Here is a 25,634-nt window from a genome sequence, read left to right as displayed (position 1 = left end):
TCTTTACAGGCAACAAAGGCAAGTTCAGACAGAAGACGCAAGGCTTCTCAATGAACACAGTAACTGAACCAAACAACCAACTTGTTTATTGACTCCAAAGACAAAGGGGGCCACTCCTTTTCGTTACTAGCCTGTCTACTCTGTCCAGGCAGTAACACTGGTGCTTCTAACATATCTCTTGTCTTAAACAAGCAAAAATAAATCCCGAGAATATGAATTTGAAACAAAATAAACAGAAAAAATGTCTCAGCCCTACAACCAAAGCCATAACAAAGACTTTTGGGGCAAATAGAAACCTTCAAATCATTTTAGAGACTTGTGTAAGTCCTGTGACAGTCAGTAATTCGACCCAGCCATCTAACGACTGGACGCTCTCTAATAAGAAATACGATTGACTCGTCAACTACCCTTCCTAGACCAAAGAACGAAATTTAAAAATGTCCTAAATTTTGGTACTGAGTATAGTAATGGAAATGTCCACTGCCTCCCTATCAGATGCTTCTTATTTAGTAAGTAGTTTATGATCGTTTTTTAAATAATGCATGGGCCCCTGTTCAGGAATAAGGTCCATTCGATCCTTTGACTGCATTCCTAAGCATGAAACAAGAATCTCAAGAAACTGTGACGTTGTTACGAAATCAAAAGCATATACATTTTTAAGCTAGAAAAAGCCTGCATATTGCAAATTGCTTGTTCTCACTAAATGCTTTATTTACAAATGCAACGGTAAGTAATAACTAAAAGATGTATTGACAAAATCAACCGGTAGAAATTTAAGTCAAATGCAGAAAAAAAAGAGAGACGAATAAAGAGACAAAACTGCGAAAATACAGCACTAATTACAAATCTTTAATACGGAAGTATAAACAGACATGCGCCATTTTAATTTTGTTTTGAACTTTGAAGATAAAGTGGTAATAACGAAAAAAAAACAAAAAAAAAACAAGGCAGAAAATTAGCAAGTACAATAACCATGATTGGTCAGATATTAAAAAAACAACTTGCATTCGAGAAAAAAAATTGGATGAGCTATGTAACAGAAAACAAATCAATAAAAAGCATCCTCCTTGGAGGTGAATAGTGTTTTAAGAATTATAGAATAGAATACAAAACGCAAAATAGTGACTGAATTGATACATCTTTCATAAGGTTTAATTTTCCAGGTCAAGTGCCAAGGAAAAAAAACTAACACATCACATTCCCCTTTCATGACAATAACAGAATTTTTGAAAAAAAAATATACAAACTCGCAAGTATTAATTGAGTATAGATCTTCTCTTCATACACAGCCAAGGTTTAATTTCTCTTGTTGGGTGACAAAAGCAACCCATGAACTATAAAAAAACAAAACAAAAAAAAACGCCAGTGATATTCCTGTAAATATGAAGAATATAAAAATGCTGAGACTATTTACAATTAGAGCTGAAAGTAAAAAAGGAATAATATCAAGCCTTTTCTCTTCACTCATCTCGTGAAAAACTCATTACAGATGATACGCACCAACAACCTGGTGAACAAACAATCGAGCACCGCGTCTTCAAGATTATAATCCTTTTATGGATTACCCAAATTCAAAAAATCCACAATTAATAACATAAAAAGATGCCACAAATATAAAGAATACCTAGAACAAAATAAAAAATAGTGTGATGTTAAAAGAGGTTTCCAATATTCGAATTCTTTGAAGCTATTCTTGAAGATAGTGATTTATAGTTGAAGACAGAGATGCTCTGTTTATTCAGCAGTCAATCATACCGTTCAAACATTCTCTTGAATTTATTTTTTGTAAAGATGCAAGGTTCTGAAGGTTTCTTTCATTTTTGGAAGAAAATGAAGATAGATAGGCGCAAGTACCAAACTTATCATTCATTTAAAAATTCCTCAGCTGGCCATTCTGTATTACTGTATTGAAGGCCTGTTTTCAATATAGGTCATATCGAATCGCTCCATCATATTGCAAAAAATAATTTTCACTTTGCAAAAAAAGAGGCAAATAGTCATGAAACACATGACTCAAGGTGTTTTTTTAATTCATTAGTTTCATTTAGTTTTAGTTTCAGATTTTTGAAAACAAATATTACATTTAACTTTTGATCCATATCACTACTACTGAATAAGGCCTAGCTTATTTAATATCAACCACTAAAGCTAAAAAATGACAGCAAAAATTTCAGTGTTAACAACAATAAACATAGACAAGCGAAAACTATAATGTGAAATCCCCATGTCCAATTGGTCTTTCTTCAAATTCTGACGTAAATTGAAATGCATCTTCAAGAGGATGTCAAAAATTATGCTAACAACTGCAAAGAGGAAACTCGCGCCAAAAATATTAAATCAATTAGTTTCTGTTGGCTCTCATTTTGCTTCAAAAATTATTAGCTTCTTCTTAAAAGTAATAGCCAAAATGAAAATATTTGAAACGGACTACAACAATGAGCAGCATTAAAACTGGCAATATTTTAGAGTACAGCAAAAATAATTTTTTTTTTTTTTTCATAGGAAAAGCTTGCTTTGATGATCTCAGTAAGACAAAAATTATAGCAATCAAACTGCGTAGCCGATTAACGTAGTTTTACACACAAAATAAAATTGTGCCAGGAAGTCTGATGTAGTTTTCTTTAATTACCTTTGCTATGGATATACAATGATATTAAATGGTCGACGCACTTTTTAACGAAGAAGGGAAGAAAAATAATCCTTTTATCTTTACAAAAGAATAACAATAGATTTTAAAGCCCATTTGGCTCTTTGAACGGCTTTTAAACTTTAAGAGTCAATGGAGCCCACCCACTTCCCAGAGCTGAAATACTTTGTAGCATTTGAATGCTTTCTATTAAATATACCATTTTTAAAACTTTGCATCTATACTAAACCTTTTCTGGGTCTTTTTCCAACACAAGAATATTTATCCAAATCTCTGCAATTATTCCTTGCCTCCTAGAAAGTAAATTTTTCTTTACCAACATCTCAAAGTGAACAATATAATATACAAACATGAACTGCTATTGGGTAACTTTGGCTATGGCCGCATAAGAAACTGTGGAGATAATTCAAATGTTAAGCACGTATCTTTATCTTTTGGAAGAAGAAATAAATTACTATTACTAAATTTAAAATTACAATCGAGACGAACTTATTGACAACAAATATTTATATGAGGGTGTGAGATGGGAGTAGAGGAGAGTGAGACTATTGGGGTGTGAGTATGCGCCCATCAAAGCAATCATACTTATTTCAGGAGTTTGATAGATGTGTACTAATACAAAAGCGAAAAATGAGAAAATCAAATACAAATTTAAGATGTTACAGCAATAACGGTATGATTCTCAAAATTTCTGAAGTTGATACGGTAGTAAATATGATACTGAAATTACAGGGTAAAATATTATGCTGAACATATAAAATATCTATGGAAAGCCTTCTTTTTGGTCTCCTGTAAGATTATAAAAAATTGAGATACCCCTTTGTTTACAGTCCATTTCATATATTTGTATTTTTGCCAACGTCTTTGAAAAGGAGGTGGTAACAGTTGATATAAAATGAAAAACCTGACGAAAACTAATTGGATTCCCTATTTTTCGTTTGAGCACTCTCTTCGTATGTCATTTATTATAAACAGTGACATATATTACAGTAACGACAGATGTCACTTATCCCATGCCTTTCTGGACCTTCTAAGTAAAATACCTTTCTCTCTTCTGTGTATATGTAAGGCTTAGCTATAGGACTGCCTTTCTATGTCAATAAAAAAGCACTTAAAACATCAACACATTTTCACCACAATGCGACACATTTTTTGTTGGCTTGTTTCAAATTTTTCTTCCTTCACCGTTTTACAGAAATTCATAAATTTTCTAATTGCACTAGAAAAAAAGACTTGTTCAGTATAGACTATACAACTTCCTTCTTTGCGGATGTATAAAAAAACCACAACGACCACTAAAATACAACCGCTACATCCACTGAATGGCAACATGAGACATCACCAAAATCAAATTCGTCTCCATTCACAACTCCATCTAATCATTACTCGAAGTTTCTTTTCGTTGCCAAGCTTTCAGTCTCGAGTTCGAGCTGACTTTTCGAAATCTGATTAATTTAGATCGTCTAATCGTTGCCTTTTTCTCGGCCATTTCTCTAAATCGTCCTTGTTTCCATCCTCTGTTTGCTGACATCCTCTTTTAGCTCTTTCAAATTTCATCATAAGGCTTTCAGGACTTTCAGGTACTTCATTTAACTTCACTTGCGTCTAAAAGAAAAAGCGACAATAGTAACTTTATGTTTTATTAATAAACGTGATGCGCTATGTATATTATTTTTTTTTAATTTGATACCCACCGTTCTGAAACCAGCAATAAAAACGAGCACAAAATAACGTTTATTTGAGATTAATTAATTGAGAAATTTATTTATTTCATTTTAATTTTATTTGTAAAGTTCAACTTTATCAAGCTTAGAGTAATAGCCGTGACATATAATTGTAAAGAACGATGTGTCCCCATAAGTTATTATAATATATTTCTCCTTGATCCCATCAGAGAGAGAGAGAGAGAGCAGGTGCCGTAAAACTAGGGATATGGCTCATTTGATCACAATATTAAAGCTTAAGTGCCTTTTTTGTGAGACAAAATCCTCTTCAAGATCTATAGCAAGGCCAGTAGCTTCTGACGCATCTTAGTGGCATACTCGTAACTAAATACGGCGTAGTTGTGATTAAATATGCAATTTAATTAATTCATTACTTATATTCTTTTTTCTTTTCGTTCTCCACTACAACTTGATTACTAATCAAGAAGAGAACAAACATGACGCAACTTTTTAGTACTTTGAGGCCATTTGACTTTGGGGGCATTTTTAACCATTGGCTAAAATCCATATACCCATTTCTGTTATTGATATATTTGTGATTGAAATTTCTTTATGAAATGAAAAAAAAAATTGAAATAAAAGATACGACTGAAAACACTGTTAGTGTAAATAATGGAATTAACAATTATGGATAAACTCAATAGATTGTAATTTTTAAATTATAGTCTGTAACAGTATTTCATTTTGAAAGGTGACATGATTCCTGAATTCAATTTTTATCCACTAATACGATTCGTAGAAGCATATTCCCTTCCTGTATTACAAAGTTCGAAACATTTTTAGGCTAAAAAATAATTTAAAAATAATTCTAATTCCAATAATAAAAAAAAATATAAAAAATAGTTTAAAAAATAATTAATTTTCTTAATTTTCATGATTTTCCTGCACTCTCATCCCTTACTTTAAACGCAAGATTTAAAGTTACACTCAATGAAAGCTTCGTCTCAAATCTGCTCCCAAGGTATTATACATACGCTGTTTTATATCTTTAATACACCTAATATCTTTTACTTTACTTTGTCATTTCAACATGAGAAAAAATTTCTACTGGGGTTCATAGCACAAAAACTTTTAGGCACATTAGCGATACAAAATTTTCAAAACCTCCTCATTATTTCCTCAAGGATAAAAATTAAAATCCCATTTTTCTAGCCCATCACTTTCTGAAAGTCCCCTTGCCTTAGCTTCACTCTCCCTTGTCCTATTTAAGTCCCCTTGTCCTTGCCCATCATTTGCTGAAAGTCTCAACTCATTCCTTCATTCCTTTTACTGTACATATATTTCAGTTTCCATAGGGGCTTATAACGCAAAACGTTTAGTGATGTCAAGAACAAAATATTATTTTAACAAATTAATAATAACTAATATTCTTATTATTTAATCTGACATATTGTGACGCTATATTTAGCTGCCTTTTAACATAAAGTGAAAATCCTGAGGTTTGAAAAGAAAGATAACATAGGCTTAAGTGCTTAACCTTCATCCTAATCTTCCACTCTCCCTAGAGCGTACCAAATTCAAAACTTAATTTGGAAATTTTGGTTTTCTAAAAATAGAAAAAGAAAACACACTAAAACCAATATTCTAGTAATTTTTTTTTCTTTACAGGGAAGACGAAAAACGATTGTGTTCTGAATACAACTTTACACCAGAACCCAGAACCCAATCATGTTCACCCAATAAAGAGAAATAAATAAAAAAAACATAGGATAATCTTTTTTTTTGTCTCAGATAAAATTAACAAGAGCTAAGAGCTCATATGGCACTTGTGACGAGGCAAGAAGAGCTAATAGCCAAGAGATCATATGGCATGAGCTCTAGCAAAATTCTATGAATCAATAGATTGATTTAAAAGGAAAATAAGAGGCTTAATGTCGGTCGGGATTTAAAATAAGAGCTCTGAGTCACGATGTCCTTCTAAATACCGAAATTCATTAAGATCCGATCACCCACTCGTATGTTATAAATACCTAAATTTTTCTAATTTTTCCTCTCCCTTTAGCCCCCCAGATGGTCGAATCTGGGAAAACGACTTTACCAAGTCAATTTGTGCAGCTCCCTGACATGCTTACCAATTTTCATCGTCCTAGCATGTCCAGAAGCACCAAAATCGCCAAATCACTGAACCCCCTTCCCCTACGTGAAGTTAAAACCCTTTATTATCTAAGCCCCTAAGAGAAATTCAAAAATAAATAAAGTAGTATCTAAGAATTCCTCACCATTTTCCATCGCTTCAACTTTATACTAAGAGGTGCTGGTCCAAGTTTTTTTGCTACTTCATCCGGTAAGTGATTTTCTTTGAGGGCTCGGTCGTATTTTTCAACAGAAGATGAAGCTAAAAATTAACAAAAATGTTTAGTTTAAGTGTCAAATTAAGAATTCTTCTGTCAAATTATTGCAGCAAACTGCAGCACTGTTTTTCAAAGGATTATGCTTTTTGTCTATGAAGAAAAAAAGAAAATTCAATAGTTTCCTTATAAAGTTCTATGTAGTGGTAAATAACCATGTTTAACTGTGTTACGGAAATTATTCTTCGATAATTGAAAGGAATTTCAGTCCACAAACTTTTTCTTCTTTTTTTGTGAAAGAAAAGAAGAAAAACAGAAATTCATATTAGAATATATAGTAACACATTTTGCCAAATTAGCTTAATCCAGCTTAATAGACATATAGTACACATAATCGACAAAATATTAAATCCCTTTGACATGGGTGGGGGTATTAGAGGATTCTGTCACGCTAAGGGAATAAAAAATACGATGAAAAAGACACATTTCGCAGCCCTGTAAGTGGCAACCCTGTTTACATGTATGGTACAGAAATAGGATTAAGGCGCAACAAACATATTTGGCTTTTGGATGCTTTTATTCCTACTTCAGTTTACAAAAAAATCCTTTCTTAACATATAAATCTATTGCTCATGCTAATTAGACATATTAGTTACAGCTAAAAATAAAAAGGAAAAAAAGGAATAAAAAAAATACCACTCTTGATCTCCATGCAGTTGAGTGCTTGCTTAACAAAACCCAGTACCGCATGTTTTAACAATGGTAGTTTATGTTTATTTAATTTTATGATATGTAATTTGCACTTTATTGAAAACAAAATACGTTTGAAATGTTTTCACCTTTTTTTTTCATGATTGAAAAATTATCAAAAGCTTAAGAAAGAAATGTCAGTATATGTCAATTAAACTAACTATCCAAGCTCATTTGTTTGTTGGTTTTTTTTTTCAGTAAAGCGCAAATTGTGTTCATGTTTTGAGAAGGCATAGGAGTTGTTAGCCCAACTCATTTTAATTTTTGCTCGTTTTGAGTTTGACTCGGCTATTCCTTCTAATTTCTGTTCGACTTGAGCTTCATTTCTATATTGAGGGTGATTTGTGGTATTTTACGCTTGGCAGATTATTTTACTTTATCTTTGCTCATTCTTGGCTTAATAGAGCTCTTTACTGTTCTTTGAAAAACTTATTTTGAAGAAAAACTGAAAAGTAGAGCCTTTAGATGAAAATTTAAAAATAAATAACATAGATAATAATCAATATAAACGATGTGATATGATAATATAATAATAATACAATATAAATTATAATAATATATAATAAATAAATATAGATAAATAAAAAATAATAAAATAAAATAGACAGCATAAAACGTTAGGTTGTATAGGAATAAATCTTACAATCGAATTATTTTTTTTTTTTTTAAGAACAGATCTTGCCCTTTGCACACCGTTTTGACAACATATTTCATTTTTTTATGTTTACTTTGCACAATCTAGCCGTCAATTTAGTCATTTGTAAGTATTGCTTACTTTATTATAGACTAGCAAAAGAGCCAGCGAGTTTTGCCACCACCCTCACTTACTCGGACCATCAGCCTTTGTCAATGGCAGGCTCTTACTTGTGGCCCTTGCATACTTTAAGTCAATTAAGTCAAATTTGCATTATTTATGTGTTTTATTTGAATTTTTAGAGCTTTAGTCCGCTTCGGTCGGCATATTTTTTACATTTTACAGCTTTCGCATCGAATTTTCGTGAGAAATTCGATAATCTCAATAGAGCAAAGGAGAGGGAGAGAGAGCGAGCGAGCGAGCGAGCGAGCGAGAGAGAGAGAGAGAGAGAGAGAGAGAGAGAGAGAGAGAGAGAGAGAGAGAGAGAGAGAGAGAGAGAGAGAGAGAGAGAGAGAGAGAGAGAGAGAGAGAGAGAGAGAGAGAGAGAGAGAGAGAGAGAGAGAGAGAGAGAGAGGGGGGGAGGAGGAAGAGAGTGAGAGAAAGAGAGGGTCGAGAGGAAGAGAGCGAGAGAGAGAAAAAGAAAGTGGGCGGGGATGAGGGTCTAAGTACAGGTGTAAAAATACGAACACTTTAAAATGTTCACTAACCTAAATTTTCACCATTTCTTTCAGATCGAGATGGAACTGCTATGTTTACGGTATATCCTCCTAAGCTGACACGCGTTAATTTGGAATTCTGAAACGAAATACAAGCTAAGAGTCATAAATAATAAAAAAAAATCGATCAACAAATATAGTTACCATAAAAACAACGAACTGGCATAATATTTCGAACATAACATATACTCAGTTCCAGAAAAATGATGCTTTTTTGTAGTTTTGTGATATTGATCCATAACAATAGGCTAGTCTTCTTAGTAGGACATGCTCCCTTCAATTCTTAGTTTATTCTCAGACAAGAGTAAATATAAGCGATTAGCAAGGATGCAATGGCAACTAAAACCCTATTCGACTGTTGAATCGTAGGAATTTTTTGACTATCTAATAAAAAGACCTATCCCTATTTGGAACTGTTATTTGTTCCGAATGATGAATACGAATAGAATAAAACGTTTACACAATTTTTAATTGTATAAACACAACAATTTACACAGTTTTAATGTTGCTCTTTTACTTTCATTTGTTTTTTTATTTAATCTCTTATCGTCTTTCAGATAATGTTGTGGAATTTAACCTTCCCCCCGCTGTACATCGCCCTGGGCAATTCCCCCTAAGCATAAAATTCCCCCGGACGACTCCCCCTGAAAATTCTGCCAGCATTTGAAATTGAGCATAAAAAGAAAAAAGAACACAAAGAAATAGAATCCCGTATGAGTTCTAAATAATACCACCCCCCCCCCTCACAAAAATGTCTATATCAAAATTACTTTCACCCAACGAAATCCCCCCCAGCAGAACATCTCCTCAGACAATTGGTTCGATACGATCACCCTTGGGTAAAACAAACAAAAAAAACATACGAATCCATGACCTCGCTTCTTGAAAAAATATCATTAATACTAAAAATAATAGTAAATATTACCATTAAAATTCGCCGAAAAAAGCCCCAGGCAGCGCTCCCCTTCCACCCCAAGAAATTTCCCGGAGAGACTTATTATACCAACCCTCTCCTCCTCGTCTTTTCTTCCTCCGTGGCGATAGGCATGTGATAGTTTCTGCTACATAACAAAAGTTTGTCACAATTATAGGGGTACTGTTATACCCCTCCTTCACCCTTCTAGCGCTCGTTAGTATCTCAATGAGTTGTTTGTTAGCATCCGCCGATGGCACTTCAAAATTGTTTGGATTTTGTGCAAATCGTGGATATTGGCGAATGACTCACTATATTGCTGTTAGGTATTCGATTTTAATTCTTATAACTTTTGGAATTTTATAGAATTTTATTTATCTTTAATTTTTCGACTGTTTTTTTCATTGTTTCTTAATTGGTTTTGTTAACTTTCCGTGTTTGTTTTTGGTTTTTCTTCAGCATTTTCCTTGATTATATTATTTTGTTCACGCTGAAGAGAGGCGGTTGTTCTCTCGAAATATTCGTTGTCTGTGTTTCTTCAGTATTTTCATTTGGCCTTTAAGAACCCATTTTTGATCATTTTCTTTCTTTTTGTTATTGCAAGCCAATGTGGTTTAAGAAATTATCTTAATCACCCCAATGTAACATTTCCTCTGGAAAATTCACGCCCCCTCCCTCTCCAAGAAATATTCTTCCTATAGAAATCCACCCAAACACAACCTCCCAACCTTCAAAATGTCAGTATACTTCCCAATAACAAAAGTACTATACGTAAACAATGGGCAAATTTTATAACTTACAGGCCTCTCCCCACGGAATGTGGGGGGTCATTTTACATCTAAAATTCTTTGGTCTTTCAACTATACTGAACAAAATGGCTATCTCGAAATTCTGATCAGAGGGACGAGGGAGCGGGACAGTTGTCCTCCAATCTTTTAGGTCACTTTAAAAAGGGCACATACGATCACCCCTGGAAAAAAAACACGCATTCGTGACCTGTCCTCTGGCAAAAATAGCAAAATTCAACACTTTTGCATATAGAAACTTAAAACTTCTAGATGACGTGATTTTCATTAATATTACTAGAATTTTAGGGGGTGTTTCCCTCCTATTTAAAAAATCAGGCAAATTTTCACAAGCCCGTAACTTTTGACGGGTAACACTAAACTTGATGTATCTTATATATTTGGAATCAACATAATAAGCTGATATATTATGAATCTACTGATATTAAAATTCCGTTTTTCGAGTTTCGGCTACTATTGAGCCAAGTCGCTCCTTACTTACAGTTCATTACCATGAACTGTTTGATAATAAATGGGATCTTCCCGAATTTGAATAGTGAATTCGAAGATATAAGCCTTTTTCTAAAGATAAAAAAAATATTAAGGCTCGAGCAGTCAGCTGGTAAATTCTTCTCCCATCATGCAACCCGCCTGTTGAAGGAACGCGGTAACAATATGACACTTTTTTTGAAGTATAATTGATTAATACTAGTCGAGATATGTGAGCTGCATTTGCATTAAATTGGTTAGTCTAATATTTGAAAATACAAAAATTATTATAATAGGTTGAAGTAAGTAAACGGCTTTTACATTCACAGACCGAGTTTTAGCCTTTGGTTCTTATATCTCGACGCAAGAAGAAGCTTTATTTGGTAATTTATCACAGAAACGCAATGAAGCTTCAAAATTTAACAATTTTTATCAAAAGAATGTTTTGTCTCCTAAGTGATTTCTTAAATATTTGTTTAATTGACAATCTGGCTAAATCCACATTCAAAAGATTTTAAGTACACATGATTTTTCTTCTTCTTTGGTATGCTTAGTTTTATTGTATTGAGAAACTTGTTCGAATATTGGAATCCAGACACCTAAATTCTGACATTTGTTTAATGTTAATCAAATGAAACGATACTGATACTGACACTTAATAGTAGATAGAATTAGTGACTGATGAAAACAGAGAGTTCCAAGAGTGGATTTTATTTGTTTCTATGTTGTTAATTGGTGATGTTGTTTTTGGCTTCAGGGAAAACGAATCACAACTGACGCATCAAGATTGAGCCTCAAATCATACCCTTCAATGATAACAACAACAGTGAGTCAATGGACACAATTTATGAAAGCGATTAATAGCCTAAAACTGGGTTTTTGGAATGTACGAATAATGTTTCAACTGTCTAAAATTCAACAAGTACAGAAAATGACGGATTTTTACCACCTAGACTTATAAACAATGTTGGAAGTGCACTGGAGTAGTTCAAGAACAATGATGTTATATGCCGACCATACCATCGTACACAGCGGATCAATAAACAAGCGAGAAGCAGGAGATGACATGATGATGCCGAAGCAAACCCACAAGTCTTGCCAGAAACTGATACCTCTATCCCCAAGAAGATTAACTGCAAAGCTTCTGGAAACACTTGCAGAGGTATCAGTCGTTATCTACTACGTCCTATAAATGAAGCAACCGATGAAGAAAAATATTTTTTCTACAGATCCCTATGACTTTGTCATAACTCGCGAGGAGACTTTAACATTAAAGTAGGAAATGATCTATCCTTCAGCTCAGACGTTCTCAACCAACATGGACTGAGTCAAAGAAGTGACAATAGAGAGCTGCTGATTGATTTTGTCCTTGTCAATCGGTGGATCTCTGGCCCCTCACAGAGATGTGCACAAGTACTCGTAAATGTTGAAAAATAGAATGCACAAAAATTAGATGATCACTGCCTCATAAGCAGAAAGTGACAGTTTAGCCTATAATATGTTCGAGCCTACAGAGAAGCTGAGGGATCACACCATATCCTTATGACAGCAAAATCTTGTCTAAAGTCGAAGAAGATAAGCAACAAAAGGCAGTCTCCAACTCCATTCTAATTCTGGAAAACTCCAAGATTTTGAAACAGCTTTTACAATAGAGCTATGCAACAGACTAGAAGCTGTATCCGCGCCAGAAGGAATTGAATATGAAACATTATCGGGAGCCACTAAGACTTAGTGCATTGAAACAAGTCAATATCAGGGTGATATAGGAGCCCAAAAGACAAGAGCCTGTCGGGACAAATTTGCATAGAAGAAAAAAAGATGAGAGTCTATTCAACAACAATAAGTCCCTGATCATCTTTTTTTCTAAAATGAGCAGCACAGAACTGAAAAAGCTTTCAAGAAAAGAGCTCGAGCTGATAAACGGAAGTTTCTCGAGCGCGAAGGACTGCAGGCACAAGAAGCGGCAAAAAGAAGATACTCCAGAGCGGGATACCAAATCACCAATATACCGTAGGGAAACAACCTACAAATAGATATGGGCCTGTAAAAAATCCATGGGAGTGACAGAACAGATTGGAGTCCATGAAGAACGGACACACCATTTGGAAAAATTACTGAACAGACTACCACCAGAAGAGCCCCCTGGCATTTAAGATATTGACATCTTCCCCTACATATCTGCACAGATTCACCTTTCGCCAATGATACCCGAGAATCATGAACAAAATTCAAAATCGGAAATATACCTGAAGTTGATCGTATTTCTGTGGAGATGAAGGCATCAATATCCTCATGCATCTCTCTTGAGTACTTATTCTTCACTTTGATTTGGACGGCCGCTAAAGTACCGCCGGACTGGAAACGCATCACACTCATCAGGATATTCAAAAAGCCACTACCGTGTCAGGGTACTGGCGGGGTATAAGTCAACTGTCAATACCAGGGAAGACGCTCTCTTATATTATCGTACCGACGAGCGGAACCTGAGATGAACAGCATGGCCCTTGTATGTTATGCCCTTGTGTGGCCGGCCCTATAATTACACCTAGACTTCTAATCGAAGGATACAAGTAGTGGCACTCGAGGATCCGTATGATTTTCGTTAAATTCGAGAAGGAACTTCGACTTTGTACATCGGGAAAGCTTACGGAAAGTTCTCATCCATTATGGAATCCTTCAGAAAATAATGACAATCGTTACTGCCATGTATAAGGATACCGAATGTTGCGTCAAAACAACGGTGGGGCAAACCCGTTTCTTCTGGACCCAGTCAAGAGTAAAACAGGGGCGTGTTCCTTTACAATTACCTTTGCGATAATAATTGATAACATCCTGTGAAAAAATTTTACAGGAGGCATCAGACTAAGCCTCGATGTCAAGGCCAATGATATAGAATTTGCAGACGACATAGTAGTGCTTGAGTCAATCTATAAGTGACTTCAAGAACAAGGTTGTCGACCAACTCGTTCTGCGAGCAAATATGGAGAAAACGAAATGCATGGCAACACACGGCTCTTCTCTGCTCATTAAATATGGCACTCAAGATGTACAGTTCAAATGCCTGGGAAGTATCGTCGAAAACACTGACTCGCCAGTGAAAGAAATGTTCACCAGAATAGGGCAAGCAAGAGGCCCATTCGACAAACTGTCAAGTATGGATACCTCATAAATTTTCTCTTTACCTAAAGCAATACCTTTTTAATAACAATGTTATGCAAATACTATTCTGCGCTGTCAAAACCTGCCACCTAAATCAAAAACAAGAGAGTTAAATCCTGTCCTTGAAAACTCCTGCCTCCGCAAAATATCAAATATCCACTGGTCACAGCAGATGACGAGCCAATCCAGTTCAGTCATGAGGTGACAACCTTTAGTAACCGACATCATCAGAGCTCGGTTACGGACACATTTGGGACACGTCCTCCATATGGACTACCATAGACTACCAAAAAGCTCCTTGAAGTTAGCAACCACCAGGAGGTGGTAGCAGAGGAAGACCAAGAAACATCAATACGCTAGGGCTATGCAGCCTGTGAGCTTCTGTTCAACCAGAATAGGACACTACTGCAACAGTAAAACCAAGTGATGATTGCCGACGCCTCCTTGATGCACTGGGTGCCCCAGGAGGCAAATGCAGTCCTTAGGTCTAAGGTATGGTTGTTACTCATAAACAAAAGTTTGTGAAAATGAATGCTTAGTTTCCTAATATACTTTTTCGGACTTAATGGTCAATGAGAACTCTTTAATGAAAGATATTCGGAAAATTTTTGTCATCAGGATATCTACCACCATGAGAGTCTAGAACCTCAACCAAAGTTGATATGAAATAACAGCTAGTATTCCAGCTGTGCCTTATCGAGTTTCGAAACAAGTCTGGTCACTGTGGGAGAGAAATGCCGAAATTCCTGTTATTGGGATGCGTAAAAAAAATGGCTCGGGCTTTCGAAAAACTAGGAGGGAACTGCCCACACCCACCCCTATTTTGTACCTCTTAAAAGTAGAGCCCCAAAAAACTTAGCTTTTAAGTGGCTAGACAAAATTTGCGTCACGTGTGAAAAAAAAAGTAATGTGTAACAAAAGAATGCAAAGGATTCCTCAAATCTCAGAAATTAACCAATACAAGGACAAAGAGGACTTGAATAGCTGAAGCAAGTATCTTAAACTTCGTCCCAGTAAACATCTCAAAGTCTTTCATTAGTTACAAAGGGAAGATCTTCTCTCGTGTAAAATGCTAGGTACGCTAGGTTATAATAACAAGTAATAATTGCATTTTTACCGATTAAATGCCCCAATTCCCCCTTGCATTTCTGCTGTTAAGACGTGACTGTGCGCAAATGGGAAGCTTAAATTCCCATTAGTGTATAATTTCCGAAGACCATACTGCCTTTCCATCAAACTAAATACAACAAGTTTTGGAGAAATTTTCAGAAGCATTGAACAAAATGCTGCACAATTGACTGTTTAGGCTATACAAAGGCTATTTTGGATACGGCAATTAGTCGTATAGTGCTTAACTTGCGGTAAGACCAGGCACTTCCACGTTATTGAACAGCTGAAGAAAGCCACTGAATGATAGTCTCCCCCGATGGTCAGTCTTCTGCAAATTCTTTGGCAAACATCAGCTAGTATCAGCGCCATCTCTAGCAAAATTTCCAGAAACCTCCAGCTGGTTCTACATCTTGTTTAATGAGCGTCTGTCAGTTCTTGAACTACCCTCATTGTCTTCTATAGCATGTTGGCAAGGGTTCAACAGAAGTGTTGGTTTAACGAGACTATAGTCAAGGCGACATAAAGCGTGTCCACACCAGCGGAGTCGACCAAGCTTGAAGATGCCTGAGATTCTGTCAATTTTGTAAAAGCGTTGGCGGATTTTATCATTTCAAAAACTAATCTGATTCCCGGGGACGTAAGAATTAAAGCAGGCAATGGTGTTTGAAAATTTCTAAAGCACACTCCTGAACTTCTTTAATGGGCCAGGATTCAACATCATCGATAAGAAATGCTATTACAATCCACTGACGAATTCTCATGTTTGTTCTTACTCTAATCTCTCGACGACTCTAGAGATAATTGCAGAGTTAAGCAAATACCCCTTGAGCTCTAGATATTCTTCTGTCGACATCTTGATTACATACTTCTTTTGAACCCACCTCAGATCACTGATAGACAAAGCTTCCAAACCTTTCAAATAGGAGGACCAAGAGGGTTAGTTGATAGTCTGTTGTATTGTCAGATCAAGAATTTTCGTTTTCCTTAAGGTAGCCACTACTGCCTTGCAGTAGGTAGTAATACTACTTATTACCAAGGAATGTGCCACTTCGTCAAACATTTGCTGGTTTGATTCTTGGTTTGGGCTAAGAATATTTACGTCGTCTACATAGTCAAGGCTGTTTCGCAGACCGTACTACTGCATTAAAATTAAAACAATCATTGGACAAGAGGAAATACACCCATACAGTCTTGTTGGACATCCCATTCTGCATAATACAGAGAGAATTCTTTGCAATAGACTGGTCCAGATACACATCCTCGGTGGTAACCTTCCAGTATATTCACACGTTTCTGAGGCATGCCATTCTCAAGGAAAATCTTCCACAAAGCTTTCTATTCAATCATGCATTATTGCATGATCAGACAAAGGACTGAAATCTGATTCAAGCATCCTCTGCAAGACCGGAATCTAGACTGCTTTTATGTACTCACTTATCTCCTGCCGTTTGGAATCTCTATAGTAGAACGCAGCGAATAATTTGGCTGTAATGTCAATGAGAAACATGACTCAATAATTAGCACACTCTGCCTTTCGGCCTTTTTTGTAAATGGGAAGCTTGACTGAGAAGTAGTATTTTACCTATTTTACCGATATTTTACGTGTTTTACTAGTATCTTACATTTTACTTTCATATTTTACGAGGGCTTGCAATTTTCATAGCATAGAATCGCGAAGAGGCAGTAACAGGTTTGGATATGATTTTGTATTGTGTATACGTGTATTACCCGGTTTAAAAAGCCGCCTGTCTGACTTCAGTCTGTTGTTATCAGAACGATCAAGTGTAGGCTATTATTATACAATTAAGCACAATTTTAAAATGGTGAAATATTAGCTGAAATAAAATCATATTAGCTCTATGAGCTGTTAAAGACAGATAGTAATACAAGCAGGATTGGCATATGAGTAACAAGAAAAAATAACAAATTTAAACAGTCGAGAAAAACGAGCGAAATAGACAGAAGCAGATATTTCATCAAGGACTTTCACACAGCCGTCTTCAGTGCTAAAAAAAAGGAAGAAAAATAATCTTTTGAAGTAATTCTTAACAGAGCAGAAGAAAGACTGAATCAAACAAACCAAGCCAGAATAAATGAAAGATTATTCACCAATTAGATTGGACAATAAATTTCTGCTTAGTGGTTGACTTAGCTTGGCTACAGACCTAATTTTCACTGAAAGTGTTGTCAGATGAACTTAATTTAAACTGAAAAAAAATCATGTTATTTGAATTTATTGTAAATTGGGTTTATAGTAATATTTCCAGTATCTCTATTTAAACCAATGTCTCTATTTATTGATTTTTTTTTATTTCAATTGCCTTTCCAAAAAAATTTGGGAAGCCATTTGCCTCAGATATCGAAGTTGCCACATCAAAAAGAACGAAATGATCTGGATTTTTCACGACGTGGAAGGCCAAAGCAGAATCAATATCCTAATTTTATTTTAAGTTTCACATCCCAGAGAAATCTTATGTTCATGCCGCAGTTCCCCCGAGAAGACAGTGTTTACCTCCCGTGGAGAATTCCCTCTCCCCAACAGAGATCCCCCCCCCCAATTTTCCCCTTGATAATTATGAATGTTCATCAGACGGGAAATTAAAATTCCTACTCTCCTGTTTATGTCAAAGGCAATCGTACAGCATTGCCTATAGTGAAGACCCATAAGGGTTCCTAGTATTAACATTTGTTCATTTATTTTTTCAGGAACATGTGGAACAGGTTATTGAATAGACTTTGGGGTGGCCTCAGGCATCTGGAAATCGGAAGCTACAGTACCCTTTTCTAAGATTTAGCCTGCTTTTCAATCAATTGCTACCGAATGAGTTGTTACTGACTACATTGTCTTTAAAAATTCAAAACAGCCCTTGTGTTTCAGCAGTTGTTTTGAAAGAATCTTCAGATAAATACAGAATTAGTTCTAAGGGCAAGACAAGGGGAAGTTGGAGTGAAAAATTGATACATAGCCCTTTGGGCCGTATCCAAGACCTTTGTTGGGGGGGGGGCTTCCAGTGCTTAGTTAATCAGTCATGAAAGTATTACAAACCACTTTTTTACTTGTATTCGGTGCTTTTATGAATAAACGAAAAATAGCATCTATATGGACGAGAAATGTGGCTAAATTTTAAAATGAATGATAAATGGTATAAATGTAGAAAAAAATACTAATCTGATGGTACTCCCAAATATTGGTAAACTTATTTTTTTTTTTTTTTACAAAATGGATGTCCAAAATTAGGTACTGTCCAAGTGCTGAGGTATAACCCTAGACACAAGATTACGAAACGGATAAACTAGACTATGAACTGGTCTTGTAGCTACAGGGCAATTCTAAAACGTCAATTTTACCCTATACTTCCAAGGGAGTACCATATTTTATCCTATTTTGCAAATTTAGCTTATTTTACCAGTTTTACATACCAAGTTTTTATTTTACGGTAACTTCAGAACACTGCTACGAAGTGACAAATCTTGGAGAAATTTGTTCTCCAAATTTCGGTAGATGTTAGCAGCAGCTGGTTTGCAATTAAGCGTGTGTGTGTGGGGGGGGGAGTACTGTCCTCTCCAAGAGATATTATCTCGTCAGATATCCCCATGTTGTACAGCACTTAAGAGACCGAGAGAAGTGTATTTCTGGAATCGACGGTTACAATCTATGTCGGAATTTAGAATTTTGTCAAACTGAATTTTCCATCACTCTAAAATCGGCTGTGGCATCCCCCTGTTTACCTTTGAAGGTGTCAAGGATACACGATTTCTCTTAAGAATTTGACATATGCATCGTAAGTGGTTATTTCTCTGCTTTAGAACGACTTCATCCCAGTGACGTGTGCGATCCTTTCTTTCGCTTTGATAAAATGCACTTTGTCAGTACAGCCTTAGACCGTTTGTCTGAATTGCTAGAGGTACGTCTTTTTTCAACCATTTCCAGGGTTTCTTTCGAAATACAACCCTGCCTCGAGGGGCACGAATTGCCAAGTATGTCAGATACAACTTCAGTGGTGGTAGACTTAAAATGCAACTAGATTTCATCGGGGTCTTGAACACCGGCAGGTAGAGCATTGAGACTGTTTTGGACCTGAAGTAAGAAATCAAGGTTGGTTTGGTTAGAATACAGTCCAGCAATGTTTACCTTTCTCATTGGGGTTAATGTTTTCTTCTAGTTGAAACGGAGAGGGATCTTTGTTACAAAGTGTTGGTTCTTCCTTGCTCTGGATTCTTTAAAGAACAGGCATCTTCGACAGAGCTTCGTCATCTTTTCATTGCTTGAATCTTGTCTATCTGGGCTTCGATGATATTATTATAAGTGCGACGGGGGATGTGTTGTGAAATTTAATCTTGGAAGAGAGTTTGTGACCAAAAGTTTACGGTTACGAGAAAATTAAATGATATGCTATTATTTTCGCATAACCGTCTGTATATACAACGTCGGATGACATCATGACTGACTGATCAGCAGGGCCAACTAAGCCATTCCAGTCTTCTGCGACTATGAGGTAGACTCGCTTTGAACATCTTTTCATCATATGAACAAGCTCTGTGTAGAATGAATGTTTCGGCAGCAACACGGGTAGGGGCACATACTGCTACGATGCGTATATTAAACAGTTTACCCTCTGTATGGACGTAGGGTGATCACTGTTTTATCTATAGTGGCACACTGTAATGGTTTGTTTAGGAAGAGTATCAGGCAAGAGTAATTGAACGACAAAAATACTGAAGAGAAACGGCATCAGTTACTTTTGCTTCGGCATTAGTTTCTCCGACGTTAGATTTAGCTTGAAGTTGGGCAATATGTAACACTACCAGTTAGTTCAAAAATTAGTGACTCCTAGCAACAGCTATGGCTCCACCTTTGTCATTATCCTCCTATGTCATTATGCATTACAACCAACTGGTTTTTCAGATGTAAGTAAGTAGCAGACTTAGGAGTTAAATCAAAAATAAACTATTAAGAGCATGGGAGAGCAGCTGGCCCCTAAGCCCCTATCTCACTCTTTAGAGTAAAGTTCATGCTATACTTATTTGAGCTATAATTCCTGTCTGTAACATGCTGGAGCTTTAGGGTTGAATTAAGGTTACCTAGGTAATGTCTATATTAACACGTGGTTTCCGAACACCTAAGAGTAAATGAACCAATTGAATAATTACAATAATGTTAAAAATGAATAATAGTACATGACTGGATGAGACTAACCGTTCCGAAATCGAACCACTAGATTTGTTTTACCCATTATCGTAGATTCATGTCTAGAAATGGTCCATTTTGTCAATTTCTATAGGTTTCAGCATCACTTTGTACAGTTATAACGAGGGACTTGACGCAAAGGTTAGTGACAAAAATATGACAGAAGGCATTTCAGGGATTTGATACTAGATAATCTTTCCAGCACCACTTTGATCAAGTCCCCGAGTTGTGAGCTATATTTCCCAGAGAACAGACACAACATTTTCTTTTGTATATTTTTTTTACACTGTCTAATAGACTTTACAACTCAAATATAAAGGCCATACCTCTTGATTCTTCTTCGCTTTGATTATCTTGCAGGTCTTACAATACCAATTAGACTGCGAGTTGGAGACACCAACACATTTAACATGAGCCCTTTCAAAGCCACAATAGTCACATGTTTTAATGTACCAAAATCTTGCACAGTGGAAGTCACGACCTTTTGGACATAGACACTCTTGTGCATCACATTTTTTTGCATCTCTCTCCAAGTCCACAAATCGACCCTCAAGTTCCCATGCGGCATCTTGATTGGGGATGAATATGCCGAAATTCTGCATTACTTCTCTAAACTTGTCTTTTTCATTGCATAATGGACACTTAAAAAAATAACCAAAGGACAAAGCAGTCAACTGTAAGCAATGTTTGTGGAATCTGGCCCCTTTTCGGCAACAAGGAGCCCATAAGATATTATCACTTGGTGCTAATGCGTTGTAACAAATAGGGCAACTGTCATTTCTTGAGGAAGACCCAATAGCCCCTTTGGCTGATAAATACTCAATCTCTTGGTCTTGGCGCGGCTTGTGTTCAGCACAGTAAGCTCTAGAAATATATGTTTACAAATTAATGTCATGATCAAAATAGTAAATAGCGAAGAAAATAATTTTACTTAGAAGTTCTTAAGTTTTTCCTATACTTATTTAGTAAGCAAGTTTCAATTGTACAGCTACTATGATTACCGGCCAACTATCTGAAAGCACTACCGCTTCATCGTTTTGCAGAAAATCTCCTTTGATTAGATCTAACACTTTTATTATTCTTGCTATTTTTGCATGTTAGATCGAAACTACTTCTTTGAGTCTTCTTGAGTTTATCATTCATGTTTTCTTTGATTGAATAGCACATTTTACTTTCTCTCCTCTTTGGTTCTATTCAAGGAACTTTGTTGAAGAGATTCCAAAGCGTTCAGTAAACTTAGCGGTGGATCTTCCTTTTAATAAATTGATTAAGTTTTCCTCTTAATAATTATGCCTGCTTAAAGTTAATAACTAACGTATGACTTTTTTATTATTTAAAAATTAACGACGCTTCTTGACTACTAAGGTCCCTGCGTTGGCACTGCAGTGCATTCCTGCAGCGTGATTCGATCTCTGGGCCCCGTATTACCAAGCTAAGGTTAAATCCACTGCACCACCACAGGACACTAACTTATGACTTATTTTCTCATTAAGCTTTTTTGATTATATAGAGTCCTAATTTCGGAAAAAGCATTTATCAGATGAATGAAGTCATATTCATGTGCATTTAAAAAGCAGCTTATATTATGTTTTTAAAGGGCGATTGTATTGTTTTTGGTATCTATGACGCATGCGAATTCGTAAAAAAAAGTCCACTGAGTCCAAATAGCTAAAGCAAAAGGCATGAACCAAGTAATAGCGAGAATAACATTGAATCGCAAACGATATGTTGTACAACAAAATATGCGGTTCGAACACAAGCCAAAATTACAATGGGGTTAAGGATCTTATTATTTTAGCAGAACTCAAAAAAAAGTAAGTAAAATTAATGCTAAGGTTGTCGATCATTTCCCAGAAGAATATAAATCACGTATTGGATGCGGCATAAAACTATTTCCCTAAAATTTTCTACCCATTTGTCTTCTACGTCGTCAAATTTTTGAAACCACAGTTCACATTTAACTGTTCCTGGAGAATTCCTTTCACATTCACGTCCAGAAGTATGCCAACGTCATAAATTCCCGGAAGGTAGTTAGCTTTCACAAATTTCAGCTTTAGACTAACACTAGACACTACTAGATGGTTTTCGTTACTTTTAACATTAATCAAGCACTCCTATATACCCTAATATCTTGTATAGTTCCCATCGGCCTTCGATTTACGATACCATAATCAATAAGGTTAGCCGTCTTACCATCACGCGAGTATTATGTTACATTATGGGTCATTTTATAATCGCTAAATTGGCTATAACTTGATTTTTATACCTACAAAATTGCAGTAATCTTGTAACCGCTGCTACTTTTCTTTTCTATACTAAATTTGCCTAGGCTAGGACACCATCCCTATTCCTACCAAAATGGGCATTCAAATCCCCAAATACCAATTACCTATTTCTACCTGGGTCGAAAATATTTATTACGGCTAGAAACAAAATGAGCAACTCGAATTAAATCCCTAAAACCTTTTCAAACAGAGCAAGAGTTTATTCACCGTAAGATCTACTTCCTACTAATTCAACCCATTCTTCCTGAATGATTAAATAAATTCTATAACATGTAAGATAGTTGTTTTCTTTTGTTGTTTTTTGACGATGTGACCTTCCAAGTAGCAATTTTCACGTTCCTTAAATCATTGAAACTGTTATGGCCTCGGAAAAAGCAAAGAATCCTACCAGTGTAATTTGGGGACTAACACATCTTCTTAAGTCTACACGAAACGCTTAAGCTGGCCTTAGAATCTGACAGTAAGAAATTCCTGGGACCTCTGGTTCAATGGAGGCTTTGGGCAATCCTGGGCTATTTCTTTATTTGAAGTTTGTTTATATTCTTCCAAGTGTGTCTTTTATTTTCCTTCCTCTTGTCTTTGATTATTCTGCATACCATCTTCATAATCCTTGCAACATTTAAGTTATGTTGAGTCTAACAGTTATAATAAAAACCAATCCCTGTCTGACCGTCTCTCATAATGCCTGAAATACCCCACCTGAGTCTGTTCTCGCTTGGTTTTCACCTGAGTCTGTTCTCGCTTGGTTTTCACCAGATATTGATTGATGGGCTTTTCATCATTTACATTTTTGGTATGTGTGTTTTTTCCACTTTACTCTCTCCCTGCAGTACCGACCATAGTCTTCTGGGGGGGGGGGGTATATGATGATACATTTGTTTTTATTATTTAAACTTAATGTTGAATTTTGGAATATGTTTTTCTCTCTATCTTTGCATGTGACTATGTGCAAATTACATGACGCCAATATTTTCCACCTTTGCAGTCAGTCACGTACACAGTAAAATAAAAAATAGGAATACGGGACGTCTACTTCTTTATATTTCATTAATTTACTTTTTTATATAATTTTTAATAGCAATTTTGTATTTTGAAAACTTTGCACCCCCAGCCCCAAATTAAACTCAAGCATGTAAGCCTGTTTTCACTAGACCTAGTTATATTTTGCATCTAACAAATGACCTAGTATTTTTTTTTCACTTGTTGCTACAAGGTCATTGAACGCGCACTGGATCCCCGTTCTTAAAAGAAGCCACCTACAAAACTTTAACGTTAGAAGCTTCATTTAAACTTACTTAAAAGTGTCATTAAATTGATAAAGAGCTCCATTTTCTAATCCACAGATCCTATGAAATTGTCTTTTACAAGTCTTCACACTGCAACCAATAGTTGACGAATATTCATGGCAGTAGCAACATTTCTGGAAAAAAGAGCATTGAAGATACTTTGTGAAAAAAAAAAAGAAAAGAAAAAAGGAGTATATTAATTCAAAATCTCAATTTAGTGTCACTGGTGATTTTGATCATCTGGCTCACAAGACTATAAGCCTTTTTCGTTTTCGGCAGAACACCTTATACATAATTTTGCTTTATTTCATTTTTATTTTTTTTAATAAGGAAACAAAGATTTACGGTGACCACTCCACCGATCTTGCGAGTCAACGTGATAAAGAAAAAAAAAAAAACTTTTTTGCATGCTGACCAATGATCTGCGTTGCGCAGATACCAAACTCCTGATTCAATACCTTTGGCTGAGAGAGCAATGCGTGGTTGGGGACAAATCATCTGACGCTTCCCGTGTTTACCCCCGATTTCTCCAGGTATCCATTTAGAGCTGGGTCGACTCTGGCTGAGCTTACAGGGTCAAACCATTGACCGACGCACACAAACTAAAGAATCAGCGAGACCAGGACTCGAGCCCCTAGCCTCGGGATTTCAAGCCAGGAGTACTAACCATTCGGCTAAAATAGGAGTCTAGTGTGTCAGTGAAGAAACTGAGCAACGAAGCAACGAGCCTTTTGCACAAACGAACAACGTCATTTTTCATGAATGATGAATAATTTGGATGGATTTATCTTTTTGACAATGGGCAGATTCTTTAATCGGTGCGTATCATGTTCTTAGTTTTATTCTTATTATGTCCTTCCTATTGAATATATACTCTAAGTAAATCTGATTGTGGAATAAAACTGTACAAATTTTTCAAATTTTAACATTCACACTCCAATTTCCCAACTACGATTTGAATGTGCTCTTGCTTTTTAAAGTGTTTGATAAATTTTATATTTCATGCATTTCTATCAGTGAGTTATCGTTTGATAGTTCGAACTAATTTCTTCAGCAGTTTCTTTTCAAAATGTATTGGCTCAATAACGCTTTTCAAATATTAAGGAAGTATAACCTGGCTTTCAAAGTATATTTTACCGAACAATTAAGAGATAGTTGTCGATTATGATCACATTATCCTGCAAGGTAGAGTTTATTACGGTAATTTCCCGCAGTTATTTGAATTGACAATACCTGTTTACTCTTTGCGGTGATTTGCAAAAGAAATGCTAAACATGGGCAAAATACCAGAACTTTACACTCTTTGGTGCTGAATTTTATCCAAAAGAACTTGCTGAACGAAATTGGGGAGTATGTTATCAAAAGACATGATCTAGAGTTTTTGGAAGTGAATGCAAACAAAGGGGCTAAAACTGTATAGTGAGAAATTTGTGCACCTCAATCGGGTTACTCAGTACATATTCTTGGTGACATTATTTCTCTGTTAAGAACTCTTGATAGCAATGAATTTATTGTGCCCATATTTGTGATAAAGCGACCAACCAAGGTGCCATTTCTATCCCCGTCAAGGCGTATGCTTCTTTATTTACAAAGTTTAATGAACTGCAACAAATGGTTGTTCGAATGTCAAGGAAACTTGACGAATATCAGATGTATTTCC

At 35.8% G+C, this 25,634-nt stretch overlaps 2 protein-coding genes across 3 annotated transcripts in view; both read right to left on the bottom strand.

Moving 5' to 3' along the window:
* LOC136027003 (uncharacterized) overlaps positions 1-25,634 on the bottom strand; it is a 164,711-nt gene that overhangs the window by 34,918 nt on the left and 104,159 nt on the right. The window lies entirely within an intron of this gene.
* LOC136027000 (G2/M phase-specific E3 ubiquitin-protein ligase-like) lies at positions 728-24,126 on the bottom strand. The gene is made up of 5 exons (XM_065703881.1): positions 23,984-24,126; positions 20,730-21,267; positions 8,751-8,838; positions 6,591-6,706; positions 728-4,252 (listed from the first exon to the last, which is right to left on the bottom strand). The coding sequence occupies exons 2-5, from the start codon at positions 21,003-21,005 to the stop codon at positions 4,097-4,099; spliced, it is 636 nt and encodes a 211-aa protein (XP_065559953.1). The 5' UTR covers positions 21,006-21,267; positions 23,984-24,126; the 3' UTR covers positions 728-4,096.

The sequence above is a fragment of the Artemia franciscana genome, chromosome 5, assembly GCF_032884065.1.
Source record: "Artemia franciscana chromosome 5, ASM3288406v1, whole genome shotgun sequence".
Lineage (NCBI taxonomy): Eukaryota > Metazoa > Arthropoda > Branchiopoda > Anostraca > Artemiidae > Artemia > Artemia franciscana.
This window is presented reverse-complemented; position numbering and strand designations above follow the sequence as displayed.